The following is a 19,720-nucleotide window of genomic DNA, read 5'->3' on the forward strand; positions in this document are numbered from 1 at the left end:
TACTACTTTTAACGTCTCATTTCCTGATTTGTCATTGAGTATCGCCTGATTCAATTCGACTAAATCCAGTTACCCTTGGTTCACCTCTGTTGTTCACCTTATAACTTCTTTTCGAAAAACATTATCTGTTTCGTTCAACTGATCTTTCCAGTTCTTTGCCGTTTATGACAAAATTACAGTGTCACAAGTTTTTCTTGACTCTCTTTACTGCTTACTCGTTGTACATCATGAACAGCATCAGAAACAGGCTCTCTATCTTCCTCCTCAACTAGTGTACCTTCCGTGTTCAAAACATAGGTTATTGGTAATTTCTTGAAGAATTACTTTTCTAGTATCCTTTGACATCAACTCATGTTTCGATTTCCATTCGTGACTAGTGCATCTGCTACATTCATACCTGATGAGGTTTTCAAACTCTTAATTATTATGTTCAGGAATGGCAGAAAATAAAGTAGCTTATCAAGAAGAAAAGTAGCATGAAATGGGAGTTTTTGTACCGGTACCAGACGCTAGGTTATCAAACCACTGTGTGCTATCAAATTGATGTGGCGAGCGTTTCTCTCGGCGCGCATTGAAGTTGGAAACTGGGTTGGAAGTCTGCGGCGGGGAATTTAATCAAGCAGGCGATGGCAGGGTTATTAACGCGGCTCAGCTTCAGGCTTACACGAAACGATTTGAATGAAACGAACTCCCGTCGGCGGACCGCGTGGAGGTCATGTTTGACTCGGCGAAGTGACTGCAATAGGGACGTTGGGTGCTGGGGGAGAGGGGGGGGGGGGAAGAGTTTGTTACTGGCGTGCCTACTGAAATAATCTGGTGTTACGAAATAGCTTGCCGGATGAAAGGAGAATGTGGTGAGCTTAAGGGTATGTTTTAGTGAAACCCAGAAACATTTTATTTCTACATGAGGGTGGTTTGATAATTCTGGCAAATTTCGATGATGGGATAGAACGGTTTTGTTTAGCTTTCATGGTTGATAAGCTGTAGCGTACAGTTCACTGTTGACAAAGTCTGAATTAAACATTTTCATTTCATTTGTTGGGCTGCCGCACAAAACAGAACAGAAACGGACGAAGTTCACGCTGATTGCACCATCATTGGAAACTATTTTATTCGATTAATGAACTTAAACTATATTGGACCGAGGCCCACGAGAAAGACAGGCCGCGGCGCGTACGTCACGAAGGTAGTCCTGAACTCGCTCACAAGCTCAGCACAGCAGACAAAATGCGTTTCTAAACCTGTTAACTCACAGTTGGTCGTGTAAATACTAAGGAGAATTACATCTTCCACTGGAATCTGTATAAAGTCTTACTGATTAACAGTACTACAGCAAAATTTAATTTAAGATCAATACTCGATATAAATGGTATAACGGCTTGTTTATAGCATGCAGTATCTCCTGCTCAACATTACTCATTACATGCTGGAAGTGGTGCCTTATGCAACTGATAATCATTTTAGCATGATTTTATTTTATTGTACGCGAGTACAGCCGTAACAAATTATAAGTAGGCCCATGAACTTCCCATCATTATAGGACTAATAACAGTAAAATTCCATAATAGCGGTTTTCAGTAGAAGATTCAGTTTTCGTTTGTACGGACATGCCTAGTTACGAGTTAACAGGTATAGGAACGTAGTTTGTCAGCTGATTTGAGCGAGCGGGCGAGCGCAGGACTACCTTCGTGACGTAGGCGCCGCGGCCTGTCTTTCTCGTAGGCCTCGGATTGGACAAGAACTGAAGAACGAAGCGCGCTCCAGCCGCCCAGTTGAGGTCACAACAAAGGAAAATAATGGCAGAACCCATGATGTGGTAATGAGAGACCGCCAGATGAAAATTCGTGAAATATCACGAGACTGTAGGCATCACAACAGAGCGAGTGCATTATATACTACACGGAGAATTGACTTTGAAAAGCTGTCTGCGAGGTCGGTGCCGCTATTTCTCACAGGCGACCAAAACTGTATCCGTCACAACACATTGTCTGGCATTGTTTAACCGCAATCTGCAATACTTTTCTCGCCGATTTGTGACTTGATGATACCTGGTACCATCATTACATGGACTGATGACCTAAGCAGTTTGGTCCCTTAGGAATTCACACACACATCATTACACGCCAGTCAAAACGGTAGTCAAAACGACGGACAAAGGCTGGTGAAAGTGCGCCGAGGAAACAATTTTGGATTACCAAGGAACGATCCTCATAGATTGCTTCGAAAATTGCGCTTTGGATTGTTTGCTCGACCACCCTATTCAATAAACTTGGCAGCCCCAGATTCTCCAGCTTGAGCCTTAGCTAGTTTGAAAGAACATGACTTCCTATGGGATGAAAAAGCTGGAGGATCATTGTACCAAATGTATATCCCTCAAATGAGACTATGTCGAGAAGTAAGGGGAGATGTTTGCGAAACAAACATTTTTCTTGTTTTTATTTTATTTACCAGACTTATCAAACCACATTTGTATTTAAATTCTACAGTAAAGCGCACTGGAGGGTTACTTAACGTGGTTCCACATGACAGTGTTCCTTTATGTTCCAATCGCGGCTTTAGCACGAGAGGAATAGACGGTTTAAATGCCTCTGTGCGCGCCGTAATTTGTCTAGCCTTCTCTTTACTGCTTTACGGGAGGCGATACGTAGGCGGCTGAAGAATATCTCTTCTCTTCCCAAACTTAGTAACTAGTCTTTCGAGACAATAAATTGTTTCTATCTGCAGGCATCTGCTAGTTGTAGATTTTCAGTATTTGCGTGACGCCTTGGTTTCAAGTTCTACAAACCTGTGATCATACGTGCCGCCCTCCTTCGTACACATTAAGCGTCCCCGTGAGTCCTGTTTGGATTGGCTACCACACACTTGAGCAATATTCTAAGAGGGGGCGCACAAGTGTTTTGTAAGAAAGCTCCTTTGTAGACTAATTGCATTGTCCCAATATTCTGCCAAACAACCACAATGTGTCACCTGCCTTCCCTATGATTGAGCCTGTGTGATCAATTACATTTAATACGAGGCGTGTTTTTTAAATAAGTACCGTTTTGAAATTAAAAAAAAGGTGCTAAGGTATCTCAGTAATTTTATTTTTACATGAAAGCCTGTACCTTAATCCACTTTTCTACATAACTGCCGTCAATATTCAGGCACTTGTCATAACGTTGCATCAGGTTTTGAATACCCTCCTCATGAAGTCTGCCGCCTGACTTGTTAACCACTGCATCACCACTGTTTTGACTTCGTCATCGTCTTGAAGACGCTGACCCCCCAGGTGTTTCTTCAAGTGCAGGAACAGATGGTAGTTACTGGACGCAAGATCGGGGCTGTACGGAGGATGATCTAGAGTTTCCCATCGAAAAGTGATGAGACTTTTGGCCTGATTCGCCACATGCGAAAGGGCGTTGTCTTGCAGCAAAACGATGCCCTTGCTCAACTTCCATGGACTGTTGCTTTGATTCTGATGTGACGTAGGCCATCCATGTTTCAACACCGGTAACAATCATCACCGTCGTTGTGGTACAGCTCAAGAAAAGTCAGTGCACTGTGTAAACGTTTGGTTTTGTGCACATCCGTCAACATTTTCGGTACCCAACATGCGCACAGTTTGCGGTAATTCAAGTGCTCGGTCACAATGCTATACAAAACACTACGAGAAACATTAGGAAAGTCATCGCGCAAGGAGGAAATCGTAAAGCGTCTGTTTTATCTCATCTTATTGTCCTCTTCCTGCACCAAAGGCCGGCCGGAGTGGCCGAGCGGTTCTAGGCGCTACAGTCTGGAACCGCGCTACCGCTACGGTCGCAGGTTCGAATCCTGCCTCGGGCATGGATGTGTGTTATGTCCTTAGGTTAGTTAGGTTTAAGTAGTTCTAAGTTCTAGGGGACTGATGACCTCAGAAGTTACGTCCCATAGTGCTCAGATCCTGCACCAAACTTTCACTAACGACCGAAGGACGCCCACTCCGTTGTTCATCATGCACATTTGTGCGGCCATCTTTAAATGCTCTCACCCACTTTCTTACCATTCCATCACTCATAATGTTTTCTCTGTAAACTGCACAGATCTCACGATGAATATCGATCGCTTTTAGGTCTTCAGCATTAAGACATTTTTTAGCTTAAGAGGGGGTAGACTATATAAGAAACTGACTATGGAGAATAGGTAAAGAATGCATTGCGAAGAAAGATTTGGGCCCCAATGAGTATTGTACAATCAGAAATAATTATTTTGAAAGAAATATGAATAGAATACAGGAACGAGGTATAGGTAGGATTTTCTTGTAAATAAATGATGGGGTAAGCAATATGTGAACATATAAATACAGAAAGCATGCTTAGATAGGATTTTTTTTGGTGGAAGCAAAGGTTGAAATAAGACGAACGATCTATGGAATGAAGGGAGATCTCCAAGCAAAATACTGCAGTAAAACAAACCCTGTCCTTTCCTCTTTGCTGTTTTTTCCCAATATGTAATTGTGTGTTGTCCTTTCCTTTTGGTGTTATCCCACTATGTGTTTGGGTACCCGTGTGTATTTGTGTTTTTCCTGTCTTTATGTGTTTAGCTGATGAGAGCTATGTTGTAGAATTTTTCTAATACTCTGTTATTTTCTTTGTAAAGATGCTTAGACTTTATTTATTCTGCTTTGTTTTAATGCTCATGTGTGAAGTTGACGTTTCAAAAGTTATTCTGATCTTTTATGTATGTACTCATGTCATCATTCCTGTAACACTGATGTATATGTTTATTTCTATTCTTTTGTAAAGCCCCTATTACTACAAATATTATCTGTATTGTTATGTTTTTAATGATGTATTTTGTATCTTTGTAATTGTATTCTTATGTTATATAATTGTAATTGACACCAGTTCATCATATTATTAACTTGTAAGCATTCATTTCACTGCACACATTCTGTTGGTCATAGTATATGGACAATATGTGAGAAGTAGGGACTGTTAGTGTTTGCACGTGTGTTACTAATTCAGCAAGGGACTGGATAACAGCATTGCTGGTTCTAAGGACAATTCCCAAAAACTTTGTGCGTGCACAAGTGGTGGTTTATGGACTTGCTATCTTCTCTGCAAGACTCTTCGATGGTGATTGTGCACCTGCACAGTCGCTGCAGATGGCTGCTGGCCATCTCTACCAGGACTACAGTGGGTCTACACCTTTGCTGACTCACCAGTACCACAGTTTCTACAAGGACTGCAGTGGGTCTGCACCTCTGGTGGCCCACCAATACCATACTCTCTACCAGGACTGCAGTTGGTCTGCTCTGTGATGACCTAACTACCAATATTCGTCAGAACTTCGAATGACTCTGCTGTGGGTTTGCTCCATTGTGGCCCATTACCTGTCAGCATTTCAAGAGTCAGCACTGTCTTTCCGTTGGAAGGACAACACTACTTCTTCAATACTACATGGAAATCCACTACTTCTGTGTGCAATTTCTTTTACTAATGAGAAACTGTAATTACTATTATGATGAACAATCTGGACTGTCTTTATGGACTGTGAGAAAATTTTAGCTGTTGACCAACATTGTATTAATAAGTGTGTGCATTTGATATCTTTGTGATTGTAATTATGAAAAATTTTTTCAAATCTGTATTGGCCAGTGCCCAACACCATTTGTAAAAATTTTTTGTGGGGAGCATGGGGGCTATGTAAGTTTGCTGTTTATGTTTTTATGTAAGTAGGCTGTTTATGTTTTCTTTATGTAAGTTTGCTGTTTATGTTTTTTTATTGGCAACGTTACGTAGCACTCTCTATATGAAAAGTTTGAATTGTTGTCTGCCATTGTTGTCATGAACTGCTATAGCTGGATGCGAACAGCGCGTAGCGCTGGGCAGTTGGAGGTGAGCCGCCAGCAGTGGTGGACGTGGGGAGAGAGATGGCCGAGTTTTGATAATCTGTAAGACTGGATGTCAATTATGAATATTAAGGTAAATACATTGTTTGTTCTCTAATAATATCTTTCATTTGCTAACCATCCCTATCAGTAGTTAGTGCCTCCAGTAGTTTGAATCTTTTATTTAGCTGGCAGTAGTGGCACTCGCTGTATTGCAGTAGTTCGAGCAGCGAAGATTTTTGTGAGGTAAGTGATTTGTAAAAGGTATAGGTTAAAGTTAGTCAGGGCCATTGTTTTGTAGGGGTTATTGAAAGTCAGATTGCGTTGCGCTAAAAATTATTGTGTGCCAGGTTAAGCACAGTCTTGTATAATTGTTCTAAGGGGACGTTTCACAGCCCGTACTTCACAGTCGGCGGGACTCAAGATTATCAGAGGCATCATAAACACTCAGTACACAACGTAAACAAGGAAGAATTGGAATGTAATGGCGTCATTTCGTAGATTAAGGTACAGGCTTTCATGTAAAAATAAAATTGAGATATCTTAGCATGTCTCTTTTAATTTCAAAACCGTACTTACTTGAAAAACACGCCTCGTATCATTACAAACTGTCACATACAGATATTTTAATGAGGCGAGTGATTCCAATTGTGGCTTATTGATGTTTTGGTATAATTATAGCTACGTTTCTGTGCAGTTTTATATTTATGATGATTTAAAGAGACTTGCCAGCCATTGGGTACAGCATTTTTTTTTCAAGGGATCTGTAGTTAAATTATGATAAAAATCGGAGCTAACAGCTGTAAGTATTGAGTATAATCATCTATTGAGCCTCTTTCTCCAGCGGTACTAACATCAGTAGCTTTGCCAGTGATGTTCTGAAGTGTATTTACTTTTGTTATAGTTATGTAGTAACCTTTCGGTCAAAATGCTGCTTCATGAAAAAGCAACTTTTCTTCCTAATCGCTGTAATTGACAACTGACGAATGAAAACAGAACTTGCCTTGGATATTCGGTCATGTTTATATCTTCGTGGTTTTGTGCGCAAACTCGTGACCATTGCAGTTCTTCTGTCGCATTGTATATATATGTATATTTTTTTTTCACTCAGCCCCAGGGTTTTTTAGGTGCCTGTTGCATTCTTGTTATACATTGGCAGTGCAAGCACTGAAAAACGATGTCCTTGGTCTGCCTGTGCCTGTCGTTTTGTTAGATTCCCCTACCTATCGCCCCCTTTGTCGCCACCTTCAAGGTCGGCGCAGCAGTAATCGAAATCCCCACCGGAGAGGTTCGGAGCACTTCGTCGCTACCCGTCGGCTGTTTTTCTCAGCGGCTGTCGCAGTGACCGGGTAACCATAGCGACCGCCACGCTGTGGAGCTGAACAATTACCGGCCTGACAGGTTGTCCTTTCAGACTGTTTGCAGGAAGATATGCCGTCGCCACGTTGCTTACGGTTTCTGCTGTCGTCGTTATACGTTCCAGACCCTATAAAACGCTGTGGAGTGCTTGGGACATGGGATACTTCCCGCTACACTAGGTATTAGTATTCTTTTTTCCCCCTTGTGCTCACTTACGGAGGTGAGGATGGTCAATAATGTCACCGGTGAGTCGTATTCCATGGAGAACACTCTCTGGGATGTGGAAAGAAGTCAGATGTACATTTTATTTAAGTGCAATATCGTGAAATCAAATCACTGTATTGTAGCACGAATTCTAATCATAAACTAGCCTAGATCATAAAAGTCTTTGTGAAGAGAGTCTTCAGTGCAGTAGGAGGAGTTGCCTAACAGATAGATCTTTAATTTATCCGCTGAGATAAGGTGTTCAGTGCCAGTTCCATCTATATAGTGTGAGTTCAGATTATTTAAATTTATTTATCATTGAGGTGATACCTTCTGTTCGTGCACTGCACGGCAGAGCGATGGTTACTTTTTCTGTAGCAGCATGCTAGAGAAAAAACATATATGAAAGTTAATACATTAAGTTGTGCGGAATATTTCAAACGATGTTGGAAAGGTAGAAAATTTTAGTGATTTGGGAGAAATCACAAAGTCCCACATGGTTCAATTTTGAGTCCACTCTTGTTACAAATGTAAATGACCCTCCCCGTAACATTCAACGAGCATAATTGGCACTTTCTGCAGATAATACTATTTTTTTAATAAATCGTATTAGAGACAAAAGCAATAGAAGACAATGTTGTTTTTCAAAGAATTACTGAGTAGTTCTTTGAAAATGGACTCATGATTTTGACAAAAAAAATGTGTTCAATTGTGCACAAGAGTGTCATACCAACAGTTGATGTCGCACATGAACAAGTCAAGAAATATGGTAGAATACTCCAAATTTTTGGGTGTACATATCGATGAAGACTTGAACCGGAAGAAACACGCGACATTGCGTTTTAAATTCTTAAGTTCAACTACTTACGCTCTTCATATAATTGCTAGCCTTGGAAACAAACTAATCAACCTCCTCACATTTTGTGTATTTCCATCCAATAAACTCTTGGAATAATTTTCTGGGCAACTCATCACTTAGGAATTATTCATTGCACAAAATCGAGCAGTAAGAAATGCGCTCACCCGCAGTCTTGATACAGGTACCTATTCGAGGAGTTAGGCATTTTAACTGCAACTTTGCAACACATAACATTCAATAAAGAAATTAGTCGTAAATAACCCTCAGTTTGAGAAGTATACTGATTTCCACACCTACAACACCAGCGGAAAAAATGACCTTCGTTACCCAGTGTCTCATAAATATCAGTATGCAGCGACAAAAATTTTTGTTTATTTGTCCAATAACTTAAAATGTCCCAAAGGTAATTTTTCGTGGAAGTCTCCTCCTATTCCATTGACGAACTTCTACTAAATAAAAAATTAAAAAGCTAAAAATAATCTAAGTGTAGATGACAGAGTAAGGCTGAAAGTAATGTGTTCATTAGGGTTAACACTAATCATGTACACGGAACGTATGAAGTGATTGGTTCCACATCATTTTGAAAAAAGACTTGTTTAGGAGTTGTGGAACATGTAAGTAACTAATCTGTAACAAATGTATGCTCTGAAAGGGCAATGACGGGAAACGAACTTGTTCATCAGTATGCATTCTTCTTTGGAAATTATTGGCAAAAGCATACTTCCACCTTCAGTCACAAAAATTAATTTGAAATTAGATTCTGCTCAATGACATTTTGGACCTCTTTATCTTTATTCAGTTTATCTGGTTTTTACAGTTTCCTAAAGTCACCGTGACTGAACAGAGAACACACATAGACGCTGTAAAAACAAGAACCCGCTTAAAAATCTATCCTTAGGATTCGAAATAACATGCATGCGTGCGCTACCGTACACACACAGCCCACACTGCCACCAATATGAATTCAGCGGTGAGTGAGACTTAGTATAGAATAGACTTTCGAAGTTTTGAGGCATCGTTGTGTAATTAATTTGAAAGAAATAGTTTTTGAAGGGTCACTGTGACCTTGTAGTACACATTGTCTAACTGTCCTATCGTGAAAACGTCACGTTTAAATGATAATTTACTAACAGAGGATGTTGTATGAGCAGCATTGTTAGAAGAATCAGTCGCGAGGGTGACTTTCCTGATCAAAGTCATTCTGAAGCTGATTCTCCTGCGTCAGTTCTGGTCATTGCCGAAACTAATCAGTCTGCCGAATCTTCCGACAGCAATGAAGAAAATACAGTCCGCCATAGTAAGAATAGTCATCGTTGGAGCAAATGTCCCTAACAGAAGAGGCCGGCCAGTTGCCTGTAACATTGAAGTCCATATTCAGAGAGAGTGGAAAAAAATGAACGAACGATTTTATCAATGATTGAGAACACCTCAAACTATCGGTGTAATATGTGCGTTTCATTAAATAAAGTCTTTAGATCGGATCACTTTAAAGTTTCGTCATTGAAGAGCTTCCATGGCAGTTTTTACTCAATCTCGAATTTTGGATGCATGATTAAGAATATTCGATGGAAACGGTACATGACAGAAGTGAAATAAAATGCGATTAGCTTATGATAGTCCAATTTCATTATAAAATGTTCTATTTTCATGCAATTTCTCCAACAAGTAATTCAGAGTCACTGTGACCCTGGTGTGCACTTCGTGAGACAATTTCAGAGGTGTACAGAACTAGCATTAAAATAGGCACTGTAGCGAATGAAGGCTGAATTGTTAGATACAATTTGTGTGGACTACAGCACCACTGGTTGAGGCGCAACTAAATACGTACACGTCAGTGAGCGTGGGTGCGGCGGGGTGATCGGCAGCTGCGTAACTCCTCGCGTCATTCTTCAGTAAAGTTTTGACATTACTGTACGAGAGGTTGTGGGAGTTGACAATCAAGATCCTTTCATATACTTACACGCTACTTGCATAATTGAATTGTCTTTACGCAATCCTACAATCGATGCTTCGCGAACTGCAGGAACTGTTTGGGATATAGCTGGCTTTGAAATACGGAAGAAATGCGTAAGGCTTTGAAAGGAATATCCAATTACTAAAAACTGTACAAATACAGCAAATCTTTGCTTCACAGGAATTGCTTTGCTGAAATTTGTGTCTTTCTTTGAAACAAATAGCTCTGTCATATTTGTTAGAATTTAAAGTCAGACGGCAGCATACTAGTGAATTTCAGAAAACCAGCGCGTATTCCAAATTAAGCTCTCGAAGTATGTTATTCTCGTCTCGTTTTCTGTAGTGCCTTTTCGTCCACCGACGACTGAGTCTTTCTCTTCGCCTGCTTGTATTGCGGAGTATTATTAATGGAGTCCCCACTACAGCAAATTTGTCGTCATCATCAAACATAACATAGCATAGAATATCAATAAATGTTGTTGTTGTTGTGTTCAGTCTAGATACTGGTTTGATGCAGCTCTCCATGCTAATCTGCCCTGTGCAACCTTCTTCATCTCCCAGTACCTACCGCAACCTACATCCTTCTGAATCTGTTTAGTGTATTCATCTCTTGGTCTCCCTCTACGACTTTTACCCTCCACGCTGCCCTCCAATACTAAATTGGTGATCCCTTGATGTCTCAGAACATGTCCTACCAACCGATCTCTTCTTCTGGTCAACTTGTGCCACAAACTTCTCTTCTCCCCAATCCTATTCAATACTTCCTCATTAGTTATGTGATTTACCCATCTAATCTTCAGCATTCTTCTGTAGCACCACATTTCGAAAGCTTCTATTCTCTTCTTGTCTAAACTATTTATCGTCCATGTTTCACTTCCATACATGGCTACGCTCCATACAAATACTTTCAGAAACGACTTCCTGACAAATCTATACTCGATGTTAACAAATTTTTCTTCTTCAGAAACGGTTTCCTTGCCATTGCCAGTCTACATTTTATATCCTCTCTACTTTGACCATCATCAGTAATCTTGCTCTCCAAATAGCAAAACTCCTTTACTACTGTAAGTTTCTCATTTCCTAATCTAATTCCCTCAGCATCAACCGACTTAATTCGACAACATTCCATTATCCTTGTTTTGCTTTTCTTGATGTTCATCTTATATCCTCCTATCAAGACACTGCCCGTTCCGTGCAACTGCTCTTCCAAGTCCGTTGCTGTCTCTGACAGAATGACAATGTCATCGGCGAACCTCAAAGCTTTTATTTCTACTCCATGGATTTTAATACCTACTCCGAATTTTTCTTTTGTTTCCTTTACTGCTTCCTCAATATACAGATTGAATAACATCGGGGAGAGGCTACAACCCTGTCTCACTCCTTTCCCAATATTTGTACGTCGGCTTGCCGCAGCAGGCGATGTGAATAAACAGAGATAGGTTCGTCGATAATGTAGATAATGTTACAAACACACACGTTTTCCAGATCCACTGTAAATGCGGCTTTATATTAATCGTAATTCCGGGCTCTGGGTCCTTAATGGAGCGATACCACAGAAGGAAGCTTGTTGATCACATCAGCAGTATTTGCGGCTTCCTGTTCGCCCTTACAGGTAAATATTTGAACTTAGCACGTCGCTACTCGCTCCACGTCACTTGAACAGAAAATATGATAAGCGCGATTGCCCTCGGCCAACAAATGAATCATCCCCTCCGTTGGCTTTGAATTGGGGTTACTGGACTATTATTCATTTCTTCTGGACGCTATGTAAAACCTTAAACCGACGACATCATTTTGGAGCCTAGATCAAGCTTTCCTGTATGCTGATGTGCAACCAATGTTGGTATAGTTAATTGTATGTCTTCATTGTATTACAAAACTCGGGGTTGAATCTGGGAATTCTCCTAAGAGATACGCGCTGTGTGTTCCTAAAGTTCCATTACAGATTTATAGGGCATGTAAGATGTTAAACAGAAACGACGTTCGAAAACTAATATACCGCTTCCGTGCTGCCGGAGTAAGTTGAAAAACTATTCCGGATAGTAGTGTAATTGTGGCTGCGGCAGTCACCACATCTGAATTACAGTGGTGTCCAAAATTAAGCAAGAAACCGCTATTTACCCGTGCTGTGTACAGTTCACGATATAGTGATACAAACTGTCAACAGATATCCGTACGATCGTGTCCTGCACGGAAGATGGCAATGCGGTCAACGGAAAACCACGCCGACGATGACACCAGGGCACGTATCGAACGGAGTAGTGTTTACCGGGTAGTCCCACGTCCACAATCGCTGGTGCACAGTCACAGTTGGTGCAATATGGCACAGAGAAAACGCTTTCCAGACGTTTCTGCGATGGAGGGCCATAGGGAGAATGGCAGCAGGACAGTCGCAAAATTCATGTGGCCCCATGGCTTAACGTGAATCGTTTTGTTGTTTCTCGGGTGTGGCGACAGTTTACCGAGATCGAAACTGTATGCCGAAGACCAGCGCAGGGCCGACCACTTGAGACACCAGTAACAGTGACCGTTATTTGGCTGTAAGGGCACGACCGAACCGCCTTAGTGCTGCACAGCAACTGGTATCTGACGTATTGTTTCGATGCAAACGGTGTACAGAAGGCTTCGGCAGAGTGTCCTTTATTGTCGGAGACGTGCTGTATGTCTACCTCTGACACATCTTCACAGAAGCGAACGTGTAGAGTGGAGTCGTCAACATATCATCTGGACAGTCGAACAGTGGCCGAATGTCCTTTTCACAGATGAGTCCCGTTTTGGTCTGGAGAGCGATTCTCGACGGGAAGGGGATGTGGAACACGATTTCGAGATCCGAACATTATGAAAGACACAGATATCGAGGAGAATCGTTAATGGTATGGGCAGGGATTATGTTGACCAATCCAACACCTCTTCATGAAATTGTACGGGTGAATCGGGAAGGTTTAATTGCTGTCAGGTATCGTGACGAGGTCTTGGGACCTCGGGCACGATTGTTGCGCGGTGCTGTGCGTCCAGATTTGATGTTGCTCGACCTCATAGAGGACGAGTGGTTGATGTCTTCGTGGAAATGGAAGATACTGTGCACATGGCGTGGCGTGCTCGCTCTCCCGATTTGAATCCCATAGAATTGTCTGGGATGCATTAGGCTGACGGGTTGCATCACGCCAACATTTGCATCCATTCTGCAATACTTAAGAACTACTTTGCAGGAAGAGAGGACGTAATTGCCTCAACATGACATTGATGACGTCATTCACACCATGCGCCGTCGTTGTCAGACATCTATTGCTGCCAGAGGTGGTCAGACCCCATAGTGAGCACGCTAAGCAGTTGTCGGGACGTGTGTGCAAATCTGTTGAAGTTGGAAAAAGCGAAGAGCATTTTCGTATACTGTTCTCCATGTTGCAGTTTACGTTCTGTATTCTTTACATTGCTTCTACTTTGCTATCACCTGTTCATACTGTTTTGTGGTAAAATAAACACAACTTTGCAAAACTTCCGTTTGTTGCTTTAATTTTGGGCACCAGTGTACTAAACTTCTAACCGGGGTTACGGTTCTGGTTGCCGGTTCTTTCACAGGTACGGGAGCTGTGATAGAGGTATGGATCAAAATACCTGTAGTCACATTTTTTCGTTTGTCATTAATTTATACGATGCATTTCGGACTCTGAGCTCGATCGTCAGGTACAAATCGTAATACAAAATTTACATTTGTTCTTGGGTGAGATGGATAGGTTTTGTATTTCGTGAATCAGGTGCGGGAAATATGTGAGAGACAGTGGAAAAACAATGAAAAAAACAATGGAAAACTTACCAAGCAAAGTAGGAAGAAAATTTTCAACGTTTTAAAGTCAGCTTACGTTGGTTTATTGACTCTGTCATTGCACATCGCATCACATCACATCACGTTACTCAAGGCGCACATTAGTTTACACATTTTAGAAATACTTCATTCAACTAGCTTGAAAAATGAGTTATTACACACCATATGCTAGAAGCCAAACATATTATCAACAGGATAGGAATGATAATTTAATAACACTGTAATGTAATCAACGGGATAGGAAAAATGTAGTAGTACTACCCATTGCAGCCAATGTTAAGACCCTAAATCTGTTAGAACAATTGCAAATATACCTCCATAAAATCAAAAATATACACACACTTCACTAGCCATAGTTATTTACTAATTTTAAAGACCTTAAAATTTATTCTTTGCATATGTCAACTTCGTAATACATTTCTAGCATTACTTGATAATCTTCATCTATGATCATACGTTAAACTGTATATGAGAAGTGTTTTTAAAGTGCATTAACAAATGTTAGCCTTGAGTGACATGATGTGCGATGACAGAAAGAATAAACAAAGGTATGGTGACATTAAAAGGTTAGAAATGATCTTCCTTGTTTGTACGGTTAAGTTTTCAACTTTTTTTATTCCACTGTTTCTCACATTTTTTCACACACTATTCACGAAAGACAAATTGTAAAACCTAACAGCAATATGCAGGAATATGCATTTCACCTAACTCTATACCAAATGGAAATTATGTATTACACTATTTGCACCTAAAGATCCGAAATGCATCGTATAACTTAATAAAACACGAAAAAGTTGTGACTGAAGCCGTTTTTATTTAAACTTCATGTGTTTTGAATACAGTCACGTTCACAGCTGCAAAAATATGGATAAAATGAAAACATTTCATTTATGTTTACTGAGTTGTGGGCGGTTCAGCAAATAAGAGCGGATCAAAGCGTCGTCCCACCGTTTCCATCATTCCCTGTGTTCTACCTTTCCGTATATTGTGCGTGTCCCTAATCTTCAATGTTCTTTGATAAATATCCCCGCTTATTTTGTCCAGCAGGTATTCTATCCTGGCGATACCTCCATGACAAAACAGCACCATTCCGGGCGCAGTACCTCGTGTAATATGAAACAGATCTAGCCAGTCGCGATTTGTCACTGCCAGTCTCATCGTTCTTTTGCTTGAAGAGTCAGCTGTATCCTTCATTTGCCGATTTCTTTTCCGACAGGTGTGTGCATGTGTTTCAGGCAGTAGGTCGGCGGCCAGAGGCATCTCGGACGGGGCAGTGAACGCACGCAGGTGTCCTTGCGAAGGTCGGCCCGGCCGCCGCGCCGTTTTGAAGCGTGGGCGACAGACCGGAGGACGCAGTGGAGAGACGGTCTCGTCTGGTAGCTCGCGATCCGACCGCCGCGCCGCGCCGGTGAGACGTAGTGCCTCTTGCGCGTGCGCGTGGCAACGCCGCGCAGCCCGGCCTGGCATTGAAATGATAACGGTCAGCATAGGCAGAGCCCCGCGTCCCGCCCCTCCCCCTACCAGTGCCGTGGGTACCCCCACTCTGTAGCTACCGCGCTCTCTCTCTTCACCACCTCGTCTCTCCTGACTCCAGTCTCGTATGAGCAGTCGGCGGGGAAAGTTGACTACGGTGTTTTGCGGGTGTGCGCGGTGCTCTGTGTGTTCGTTATGGACTGAGCAGTATTCCGTGTTTCGTCAGTAACAGACGCGCACGGCCGAATAACGGAGGAAAAGTGTATGTGTTTATGTGGGAGAGATCTGCGTGTCTACTGGTAGGATCTGGCAGTAAGAATTGACAGCGTTCCTCCAAAGCTGTTGCGGAGAGGAGAACAGCGATCAAACGTTTAGACTGACAGGTGGTCGATTTGAAAGATTTCGTTGTATCCGCCAAGTGACTGCCGCTCTCAGTCTGTCTTTACGAGGCATTATTACTGATGTCAAGAGTCAGTTGCGTGATACAAACAGTATCCGGGTCTTGTGTCGGCATTTAGTAATGTGAAGCTCCGTTTTATGGACATCTTGACATTCCGGTTAGATTGGTTTCAGTGATGCTGGGGCAGTCGAATGATGATGCGCGCTCCTGGAATTGCGAGTTGTCATTCGAAGAGATAAGGTCGCGTAGACGAGTTGGAATACTTTGCGCATCCAAGGTGTCGTTCTGTCCCCACTATGTGCATGACAGTTTTTAATGTGCTGACGTTACCGTGTGGTCATACATAAAAAGTAGTAACTATCGTGTATTTTAACACAACTCGATTTAAGTTTTTTCTGTGCTCAGACACCACGGAGGAGTTGTGCGCGTGTTCGGTTTTGTTACTGTGTGAGCCCGTGAGCGTCGGGGTTTCCTTGTTCCTTGTGTGTTTGGGCTGTGCTATTATGATGAAGCTGAAATCGCTGTTTCGCGGCAGACACGCGGCGTCTTCGGCCGGGGGCGGCGCGGGCGGCGGCGCCGGGCCCAAGGGCGGCGCAGCGGCCGAGCCCTCGGGGCCCAGCATGGTGGACGTCGAGGGTGGCTCTCTGGCCCTGCAGCAGCAGCAACAACAACAACAACAACAACAACAGCTACAACAACAGCAGCAGCAGCTGGCCGCGCAGTACCAACAGGTGGTCAGCGAGAAGGCGCGCTTGGAGGCGCGCCTCGCGGTTCTGCTCGACGCCGAGCACGAGGTCCATTCTCTCAGGGAGAGGCTCCAGGTACGACGATAACGCTGTCTTGCACGGCACAATACTACTAACAGCTGTCTAGCATTGTGTGCGGACCAAAAGCGCGCTTGAGCCACGATAAGAGGAAAGTGCGCTCAGCGCATGCGCAACAGGTGTAGCGTAGACGTTGAGGTAAACATGAGCCGTCTCATTGCTGACGTGTTCAGAACGCCAATGTTGGTAACTCTGGCTGTAGCGTCGGTGCGAGCTAAGGTTGCCAACTTCTACAATACCCCAATTACGAACACCAATCGTAACTCCACATTTTTACCCGGATGGTTATAATTTTATTTAGGGAACGGTTTGAGCTGGGTACTAAACAGAAAGTTTACCGTAATCGGTGTACAGTAGTAAGTGAATTAGGCACTCAACGTGTAAATACTGCAGAGCTCTTACTAATCAGTTCAAAATTTAGACATTAAACACAAACATACGAGGGAATTCAATAATTATACAGACAAATTGATGTAAGCAAAACAGTGTTTGTACATAATAAATATTTTACTAGTTCACTACATAATCCCTACTAATATTAGTACGCTTGTCCCAATAATGAACTAGTTTTTTGTCTTATATACGTGATGCAAAGAAGTCACCCCGTCGTTGTTGCTGAGCTCCTTTCTACGTAGTGCCTCCTTCAGTAGACCAAACAACCGAAAATCCGAAGGAGCCAAATCTGGACTGCTGGGAGGATGAGTTGATTGTCTCCGAACCCATAATTTTTCAATGGTATCTTGAGCCAACTGGGATGTGGGCCAGCAATGTCGTATCTACGCCTTTTCTTTGAGATCCGCGATGTTTTCATTGCTGGCTCTACTTGATCAGAGTGTCTGAGTAGTACGTACTGTACTGTACACTGATCCTCCAAAAAACCACTAAATACATCTTGGGCATTCCAAAAGGACGATCAACATTTTCCCGCTGATGATTGAGTTCTGAATTTCTTTTGGATAGGTGAGCTGGCGTGCTTACATTCCATGCTTTGTCTTTTGGAAACTGGTTCAAAATAGTGGATACAAGTTTCATTACACGTCAAAATCTTGTTGTATGAAAAGCGTTCATTCAAGTCTGTCCACACTCTGACTCTTCTTTGCTAGTGGTTTTCCGTTAACTCCTTCGGGACCCACGTTATATTTGAGCTTGTTACTGATAACGTTTTGACTTGTTCCAACATCTGCGGCCAATGTTATATGCTCTATGTTCAACTGTAACATACCGGTCTTTTTGAATAACCTCGTCAGTGCGAGCTTCAGGCGAAGGAGCTGACGCTTCAACTGCCCGGATAGAACGTGCTCGTTAGTCACTGAGGTTCGACTTTTTTTGAACCGCTCTGCCCACTGAACAAAAATTTCCATGGTTCCTACAACTTCTGCCATACAAAATTATTCAAGAAAAGATAGTAGACGGTTCTTCATCTTCAGAAAACAATAGAAGTATCACTGAATTTTGTTCAGCTTATGCGGCGACTAGAATCGAACACGCCATCGTCAAATGCAGTATTGAGGTTACGAGCAAAACAATTTTTACCCGAATCAGCTGTTCTAAGGGCATCCCAGTGATGCCAACGTAAAGTCATGTACAACTCCTACAAACTGTTACATTTCTACATTAATTTGTCTACAGAATTATTGACTATCCTTCGTATTAGATCATTCCATCGTGAGACTAATCTCTAATAAAATCGTGTTTGCTGTAGGCAGAAAGTTTTTGTCGATGTAGAATTTCCAGAAATTCCTGACTACTGTAACTATAATTCAAGTTTACCTGAATTTCTCATTTTAAAAGCTACAAGAAACTTAAGTTTTTTACAGCACACCTTTGAACGGAGTCCACTTCTGTATCGTTATTGACAAAAGAAGAAAAGAAACGCAACAATCGTGACAGCTGACACTTGATGGCTATTACGGACGCGTAATTTTTGTTCGTTCGGAGGTGTAGTTGGAATTAGATAATCTGAAGGAAACTACTTAAAAAACAAACAAAGACGAACGACGAAGGAATTACGCGAATGGGACGGGAACAGGTAGATGTGATGGACATACCCAATTACAGAAAAATTGGGTGATTTATTCGAGAGAAATGGCTTCACAAATTGAGCAAGCGAATAATGTGTTGGTCCAACTCTGATCCTTATGAAAGTAGTTACTCTGATCCTTATGCAAGCAGTTATTCGGCCTGGCATGAATTGATAGGGATGTTGGATGTCCTCTTGACGAATACTGTGCCGAATTCTGTCCAACTGGCGCGTTTCATCATCAGAATCTCGTGAAGGTTGGAGGGCCGTGTTCATAATGCTCCAGACGTTCTTAATTGGGTAGATACACGGCGTCCTTGCTGGCGAAGATATCGTTTGGCAAGCTCGAATACATGCAGTGTGGGCGGGCATTATCTTGCTGAAATGTAAGCCCAGAATGTCTTGCCGTGAAGGGCAGCAAAACGGGGTATAGGATATCATCGACGTACCGCTGTGTTGTAAGCGTGTCCTCAATGACAATCAAAGGGTTTCTGCTGTGAAAAAGCAGCCCTGGCTACAGGGCCGTACGGTGAGCGACAGTCAGATTGGTATCCCAGCGCTGTCCGGGGCGTCTCCACACACATTTTCGCTGGTCATCAGGGATCAGTTCTACTCCAGTCAATGGAGACGCCTCGGACAGCTGACTGTCGCCCGCTGTACGGCCCGACAACCAAGAGTGATAATGTGGGGTGCTATTTCTTTTCATAGCAGGAACCCTTTGGTTGTCATCCACAGCACCCTCACGGCATTGCGGAATGACGGTCTTCTACGCTCGTTTCGTTAGCCTTCGGGATTACATTTCAGCAAGATAATGTCCGCCCACACTCAGCGAGAGTTTCTACTGCGTGTAATCCTGCTTGCCAAACCCTGCGTTGGCCAGCGGGGTCGCTGGATTGCTCCCTAGTTAAGGAAGTCTGGAGCATTGTGAGTAGAGCTCGCCAACCAGCTCGGGACTTA

The 19,720-nt window shown here is 42.5% G+C and overlaps 1 protein-coding gene across 7 annotated transcripts in view; it reads left to right on the forward strand.

The window, feature by feature from the left end:
* Nucleotides 1–19,720, forward strand: part of LOC126101575 (cytospin-A) — a 534,312-nt gene that overhangs the window by 429,154 nt on the left and 85,438 nt on the right. For all 7 annotated transcript variants that reach the window (XM_049912225.1, XM_049912224.1, XM_049912227.1 and 4 more), the window contains exon 4: nucleotides 16,455–16,740. In XM_049912225.1, the coding sequence (XP_049768182.1) occupies nucleotides 16,455–16,740 (286 nt within the window). The remainder of the gene's footprint in view (nucleotides 1–16,454; nucleotides 16,741–19,720) is intronic.

The sequence above is a fragment of the Schistocerca cancellata genome, chromosome 9 (genome assembly GCF_023864275.1).
Source record: "Schistocerca cancellata isolate TAMUIC-IGC-003103 chromosome 9, iqSchCanc2.1, whole genome shotgun sequence".
Classification (NCBI taxonomy): domain Eukaryota; kingdom Metazoa; phylum Arthropoda; class Insecta; order Orthoptera; family Acrididae; genus Schistocerca; species Schistocerca cancellata.